We start from the raw sequence: 8,126 nt of genomic DNA, 5'->3' as shown, positions 1-8,126 counted from the left end.
TCTCTCTCTCTGTCTCTCTCTCTGTCTCTCTCTCTTTCTCCCCTTCCCTCTGTCCCTCCCTTCTCTCCTTCCCTCTCCCGGTTGCTTTGGATTCTTGGGTCTTCTTCAGGATGGAAGTCTTCTGTATTGGATTTTTGTCTGGTGGAGTGGACCCACCCCCTTAGTCCCATGTGACTGTTTCAGGGCTCTTGGTTTCCTCAGGTCTCTCTCTGTACATACCTCATCTTGCCACATGGTTTGTCTCCCCCACCCCAGGCCTGAGAGTCTCCCCTCTNCCCCATCCCCATTTCATTCTCATCATATACTAGAATGTGGTATTCTTTGTTTCTTCTTGTTGTTGTGCAGTTCAGTTGCAACACAAACAATGATGACTACTTATATAATTCAACGACTTCTTCCATGGTCTCAGAGATGGACTTTGTATACTGCTGGAATTCTACAAATACAGAGTTGCTCAACTACTTTGAAGAAAAACTGACTTTTAGACAGAGAGGGGGGGGGGTAGCCAATTTCATTAGTCATCAATAGTCACAATTAACCAGACATGTTGCACCTATTCTTTGTCTATACACATATCATGTGTACTGTTGGGGAATTGTCAAAGATGTTAAGGGTCTTGGTGCATTATTACAAGACTAGAAGTAGAGTCACAGGGAGGGCAGGGTTGCTAAGTGTTTGTTAATGAGTAATTCCATGTCTCTGAAGCCTCTTNGATGGCCATTCTAGAATATCCAGTGTAGTGTGTATTCTATTATGAGAGAGAAGAAAGAGAGAGAGAGACCTTGACCAACTGTGCTNTAATGGAAGGAAGGAAAATAAGCATACCCCTGGACCTTTGAAGTAATTAATGGGGATGGAGAGATGGCTCAGTAGTTAAGAGTGCACATTACATTTGCAGAGGACCAAAGTTCTTTTTCTAGTCCCCACATCTACACCTGTACTCTACCTATTACTCCAGCTCCAGGAGATCTGACATCCTCTTCTGGCCTCTGCAAGCACCTTAAATCTATGTGCATGCACAGGAACACACATTTATTCACATACATTAAAAAAAAAAACCCTGATCTTAAAGTAAATTAAGAGGCTCTCTACTTTCACCCATGGAGATTCCCAATTCCCAATGTAAAGTTGAACTGAGAATGGTGTAGGCACATCCAGTTTATGTGATTCCATCTGCATGGTTTCCATTAAACACATGGGTGTTCTGGGGACTCATGGATCTGTACACACTAGCACACATGGGAATATTAAAAGTATAAACGAAATTATCACAACATACAGGGAGGGGTATTGGGACACGCAGGTAATTGGCTAGTAATAGTATACAGGAGATATATAGGTATAGTCGTAAAATTTTATTTTTAAAAAGTGTAGAAACAGGCAGGACAAATTATTGAGAAGATAAATGCTGAGAAATAGATTCTACCATATTNTGTTCTTTATATATATTATTCTGTACCAAAGTACACTACATATTTTATTTCTTTACCCATGTGAGATGTGCCAATCCTTTGTATATATAATATGTGGAAAATGATATAGTGGAGATTCATATATAGCTCTAGGTAGGTCAGCTACCAAGATTATGTTTGTAGCAAAATCCATGCGCAATAACCAGTAAATGAAAACCTATAAAAACTCGCTGGGGGAAAAGCCTTTTGCTGGCATTTTAGCTAACTTCTTCTATTTGTCCGTTGTCATTGCAAGCTTCCTCGAGCATAAAGATGGTTCTGGGAAATACCTGAAAGTCTAATATAAGTGCACTAAAGATGTTATAAAGAAGAGAATTTATATTGGAATGTTCTGCTTTCGTGTTGTCTCAAATAATGTACTAACTCTGAAGATAAAATTTATCCAAACAACATCAGAACAGACTGTTCAGAGACTTCTGCAAGCCTTTCTCCTGATGTGTGTGCTGCCACCAAGTGTCCAGACCAACAATAATAAGCTAGTGTGAGGAGTTTGTTTGGTGTGTGTGCTCTGGCTGGAGTTTTGAAAATGGTCTAGCAGTCTTGGGATGAAACATGTGTCTTTGGCGAGCAGTTTAGCCTATAGNTTGGCTCTCTACAGTGGTGACTGATGTGTTTGTACCCTGTTCCATTTTGAACTGCTGGGACCCTCATTCTTCTTTGTCAGGAGCCTGGAGAACACATTTGGTTCAGATGTTAAGTGGGTTAGCAGTCAGTACAACCTTGGCTAGGATGATTCCCTCTGTGGAGGGGAAGTGTGATTCTCACTGAACACAGAAGCTCTGCTGTTTCTTGCAGCCTCCATTTCATTGTGTTTGACACTGAAACGGCGCATGACATCCTCAAGGTCTGGGATGGCCCNGTAGACAGCAACATCCTGCTGAAGGAGTGGAGCGGTTCAGCCCTACCTGAGGACATCCACAGCACCTTCAACTCACTCACCCTGCAGTTCGACAGTGACTTCTTCATCAGCAAGTCCGGCTTCTCCATCCAGTTCTCCAGTAGGTGCAAACATGGGTTTCTTGTTTGAACACCAGGGCTTACCAAGGACACAGAACTCTGTTCATATGCGAGTGAACAATATTTCCTTAGAATAAATTGAGTCTTGGAAAGGATGTATTATAAAGGAGAAAAGTTTTTTTTTTTCTTTTTAATTAAGGAGGGGAAAGACTTCTTGTCTCTGGCTGGGTTCATAATCGAGGTCCCTAAGACAAAAGAGAAACAAACAGGATGCATGCATTGCCAGCTTAGTATTGGTTTTGTATGAGCTGGGAGCCTAAGGAAAGAAGGCATAGCTTGGGAGGAAGCCGGTATGAGAGCAAAGGGTATGGTTGAATAGTGGTTGAGGTGAATCCTGTGAGCCCAGCTGGGTTAGTCTTCTCTACAACACTGCATGCCTTCCTCTGCCTGTCAGAAAAACTGTTTTGGCAGGAGAGTTATGTGACTAACCTTACAGGAATCTTATGTGAGTGCTTCAAGAGATACAGAGGCAGGAGTTCACAGAGGTTCTTTTCTCAAATGCTAGAGGCTGTACTTAATGGTAGTGTTCTTAGTTCATCATTGTCAAGAGAACAATTGGCTTAGGGATGAGTATGTTACCAGGTAGGGATACTGGAAGGAAAAGAAGGACATGATAGTTTTCACCTGGGCAGTGACTGGAAAGCAGATGTTCTCAGTATGGAGAAAGTGTGCTTTGTGTCTGGGCTTCTCCCAAGCCTGGCTTTGACTCTGGCTTCCCTGATTTCCTCTTAAGCCTGAATGAGACTTCAGGTACAGCTGACAAGGGTTAGGAAATGCTCTGCTTTCCACTTCCCACGTGTCTGCATCCTTCCTCAAGCTAAGGCTTGGCATCACTCATAGAGTAGCCTCTGGCGAACTATTACTGAGAGGCACATTCCTGTACTTGAATTCTTGGGTACTTAAGATAGGCAAATCCACACTGCCCAGTTTGAATTCCATTCAAAAGAATTACTTCCTCAGAAGGACTGGATTGATGCACACTGTGGCAGTTCAACCTTTTAGTACCTCCCAAAGAGCATCAGATAAAGGTGCTATGTAATTTGATAACATACAANGNCAGCAAAAGGAGTTTTCCTAATAGACATGTGCCCACNAACTTGGCTTTGGCAAGTTGGTAGAGTGACCTGTTTAGGATTTACATAACAAAATTGTCTAAGGTCAAGTTAGTGCTTTAAGGGGTCATCTATGAAATTCAGGTTTCGGAATTTGCAGTTTCTTACTCTGGTGTCCCTCTGATTTGAGGTGGCAGTTCACAAACACGTATCTCCATTTTATTTTGATTATTATTTTCTTTCTTTCTTTTGTGTTATTTGTTTGTTTGCTTGCTTGCTTGCTTGCTTGTTTTGAGACAATGTCTTAAACATGACCTTGAACTTCTGATCTTCCTGCCTCTACCTCCCTACTGTTATGATTTCGGGTATGAGTTTATGTGGTACTGGGGATTAAAGGGAGCATTTCATGCATGATAGGCACATATNTTACAGACAGAGCCACATCTTGGCAGTGGAATCTGTCTGAAGAAGCTCCAATACGGTGCCCATCCTAGCTTGGAAACAAAAAATAAAAGAAAGAAAAAAAAAGAGAGGGGAGCAGGGAGGAAGGGAGGAAGGAAGGGAGGATAAAAGAGAGGGAGGGAGGAAGGGAAGAAGGTAGGTAGGCCAGTCCTTTAGTTTGGTATTATGCACTTTGGCTTTCTGTTGTATAAAAGCATCCTTTGCTTTTGNGATGTGCAGTAAACCAGTTGGTAATTGGTACACTTTATTTAGGAAACAGAAAGGTTCACAGGGTCAGAGGTGATGTGCTCTGCCTTTTCCCTTCTCTATATACCCAGGCTTTACATTTTCAACAGACTTTGTTTTCTACAGGATTTTTAAGCTCAATGAAAAATTAAAGAGAAAGCTCAGTGTTCTCGTATACTTCCTTCCCCTCAGCTCCCGGCTTTCCCGCTGTCCATCTGGAGAGAGGCACTTTGTCAGTCTATGAGCTCAACTGATANGTCATTGTCACCCAGCACCCCATTTTATGTCAGCACTTGCTCTGTCTGTTGTCAGAGGTTAGACCAGGGGTAAATACACATAGCCACCATCACAGTGTCATTCCAAATAGTAACTTCCTTGTGGCTGGACATGAACTCTCTACTCTCCACCTTCTTGCCACACTCCATTCCCCGGACATCCCTGACCACCTCTCACTATGAATTTGCCTTTCTCAACTGTGGCACAGCTGCAGTTGTGCATCACATGGCCTTTTCCCATGGGGCCTCTTCCTCTTTGCAGCACACAGTTAAATTTCATCCATGTCTTTTCAAGGTGGAGGATCACACTTTAAGATGTGAAACCAATCCATTATGGGAAGACTTTGAGTCTAGGTATTCGTCACCCACCAAAATGAAGGATGTCTCAACAACTTTCAAGTTTGGGCAACTATGAATATGGCTGCTGGAAACTTCTATGTTCAGGTTTTAGATGGACATAAATTTTCAGTGCAGTTAGTTCGGTAAATATCTCGGTGCTCGTTCACATGGTCTGGGGAGACTTTACATGATAACACACCTTCTCTCAGGTTTTAAAAATGTTTCCACTTAAAAAAAGTATTATACCTAAAAGCCCTAATTTTTCTACATTCGTTCATGATTCATATTTAATAAATATGTTCCTACTTTCGGGTTAAAAAAAGAAATAGACAACTTTTGAACATCANAGATACTTTTCCTCCCTCCATATAATAATTTAACATAATGCTAGGAATAGGATGGTAAAAATACAGCTGCGGACATTTATAGGGAAAAGAAACTTTATAATATCATTTCACAGTATTCCCATGTGTATTATTTTGCAATGTGTAGAATTATAGACAGTGTTATCAAGGTGTTATCAAGTCCATATGATTTAGCATAGTCCTTACATATCTTCTGATCATACTGTTCTGGTCAGTAAACCTCCAGGTGTATCATGCATGTGGATAAATGTCATGTTGGATATTCACTTTCTCTCTCTCTCTCTCTCTCTCTCTCTCTCTCTCTCTCTCTCTCCAATTGGTTTTGTTTTAGGTAGGATATCACCATGTCATTCTGGCTAGCCCATAACAAGCCATCTTCCTGCTTCTGCCTCTTTGTACTGGGATTAAAGGTGCTTCCACATCTAGTATCAGACTTTTTCTAGATAGCATATTCAAGGCTGTAGAAAGGAAAAGAAACATCCGGACATAAAGNATGCTATGAACTGTGACCTAGGAATTTTGGCCTTCTTCTTTGGCTTGGGATAAGAGGAGTATGACTCTCTGTCTCTATGCTTGTGGCTTTGTTGGCTTAGAATAGCAGAGAAAGTGGCCATTTTCAAAGCTTCATTGCTGAAAGAGAACAGTGTGGTTTTCAGGTATTGGGATAGCACAGCAGGGTGAGGATAACACTGAAAGGTAGGCATAGCATAGGGTGCACAGGAGCAACATCTACCTAGGAGAACAGATACAGCACAAGACGACAGGGCACACAAAGGGGAAGCACAGGCTCTTGTCTGCAACCATAATAGAGGAAGAATGAGGGATCCAGAAAAGATAGGGAATCTACAAGACCAACAGAGTCAGATAACCTGGGTTCTTGGAGGCTCCCAGAGACTGAACCANCAACCAAAGAGTATACATGTGCTGGACATAGGCCATCCACACATATGTAGTAGATATACAGCTTGGTCTTCATATGAGTCCCTCAACTAGAGGGGTAGTATTCCTGACTCTGTCACCTGTCTGTGGATCCTGTTCCCCTAACTCTACTGCCTTGTCCAGCCCCAGTGAGAGAGGGTGTGCCTAGACCTGTAGTGACTTCATGTGCCAAGGTGTGTTGATTCCCTGGGAGGTGTCAGAAGAGAAGGGGAGGGAGGAAAGAAGAAGGAGGAAGGGGGAAAGGGGAAGAGGCTGTGCAAAGGAAGTCCGGGGAGGCTGAAATAGGGATATAAAGTGAATTAACTAATTGATTAATTAAATTAATAATGAGTTAATTAATTGATTGATTGATTGATTTAATTAATTAATTAACTGGAAAAAAGGAAAGCACATGCAACCACATCAGAACAAAACCAACAAACAGGGAGTTAGAGCAAGCGTGGGAAATATAAGATATATAGGCCANGCATACAAAGGGTCAGAACTCATTGGTGAATAGCAGCATATATCTAACAGCCCAAGCATGAAATGAGGTGGGTCTTCTTACTACAGGCTTTGAAAGTGATGTGGGCTTGTAAGTAAGACTACAAGCCAGGAGCTACCTCATTTTGGGCCTGTGTAAAAGACAGTCAAAATGAAAACATTCACACAGATGCAAAACGAAAGAAGCAAACAAACAAAACAAAACCTCAGTTCCAATGAAGGACAGGTGAGCAAGATTCATAAATCCACAAAGGATAGAAAATGCCACATAGAAACTGCAGTGCACAGTAAGAAGTAGGGTAGAAGTAGAAGCAGATGCAGCCATGTTTTGGGCAGAGGAGGGGAAGCAAAAGCCATTTCTAACATCAGTTAGGTTCTCCTTGCTCTGTGTCTTGGGTTGCAGAGAAGATCTCTAAATAAAACAGAAGAAAGGTTGAGATCAACAACCATACAAGTTGCAACACAGAAACATACAACATGAGAATACCAGGCTTCATGAAGAAATGATTCTTCTAAAAGACTCTAACTCCTCAGCTACTATAGGCAAGGATCCCAACATAGGGAAAATACCAGATGCAAGTCTCAAAAAGCCTTCTGTGGACAAGATGCATTCAACACAGGGCCCAGAGAGAAAGATCAATAACAAAGGAAAATTCAAAGAACTCAACAACGTGATAATATTTTNAAAAAATCAAATAGAATCTTTGGAACAAAAAATTCTTATGACATAAGTAATAAACATTTCTTGAAAAATNATCAAGAAGAAAGAACACCAGGGTTGGACTATACTCAACACTCATAAGAATCAAATAGGTAAGCACACTCCTAATATCTAAGAACTCAGAGACATGATCAAGACATGGAATTTGAGAATCCATAGTCCAGAATGAGCTAACAGAAACACTAAAGATGTAAAGAACCTATTCAATGAAATCCTCCAAATCTGGAAAAAGAATTGTATATCCAAATATCCCAAACAGCTATGACAAGAGGAGAATTTCTCCCCCCAGATTATAGTTAAGATCTAAAAAGTACAACACAAAGAAACATTAAAAACAACAAGAGAGAAATCACCACCTCACCTACAAAGGTGGAAACTTCAGGTTAAAAACATCATCAACTAGGGAAGCATGGGATGATCCAATTCAGGCCTCAAAAGAAAGTAGCTGCCAGCCAAGATTGCTGTATCTAAGAGAGCTTATAAAATTGATGGAGAAATAAGACCATTNAAAAATTAGCATAAGCTCCAGCAATTCATGATCCTCAAACCAGCACTGCAAAAGATGCTTGAGGGAAGGAATACTATCCATAGAGGAAGGAGACAGTCTCAAGTATTTGAGCATAGGAAAGAATAAATTTTATGAATGGAATGTCTGAGCAAATGAGAACAGGACAGAATCTATCATGTCCAGCATAGTAACTCAGCAGAGCCATAAGAAGCTAAAGACATATTGTGCTATGAACATAGTGGAGCATGTGTCCTTCTTACCGGTTGGG

The 8,126-nt window shown here is 41.2% G+C and overlaps 1 protein-coding gene across 1 annotated transcript in view; it reads left to right on the top strand.

Moving 5' to 3' along the window:
* Csmd1 (CUB and Sushi multiple domains 1) overlaps nt 1-8,126 on the top strand; it is a 1,596,626-nt gene that overhangs the window by 1,366,892 nt on the left and 221,608 nt on the right. Inside the window, exon 26 of the mRNA XM_029480674.1 lies at nt 2,268-2,470. Within this exon, the coding sequence (XP_029336534.1) occupies nt 2,268-2,470 (203 nt within the window). The remainder of the gene's footprint in view (nt 1-2,267; nt 2,471-8,126) is intronic.

The sequence above is a fragment of the Mus caroli genome, chromosome 8, assembly GCF_900094665.2.
Source record: "Mus caroli chromosome 8, CAROLI_EIJ_v1.1, whole genome shotgun sequence".
Taxonomy (NCBI): Eukaryota; Metazoa; Chordata; class Mammalia; order Rodentia; family Muridae; genus Mus; species Mus caroli.
This window is presented reverse-complemented; position numbering and strand designations above follow the sequence as displayed.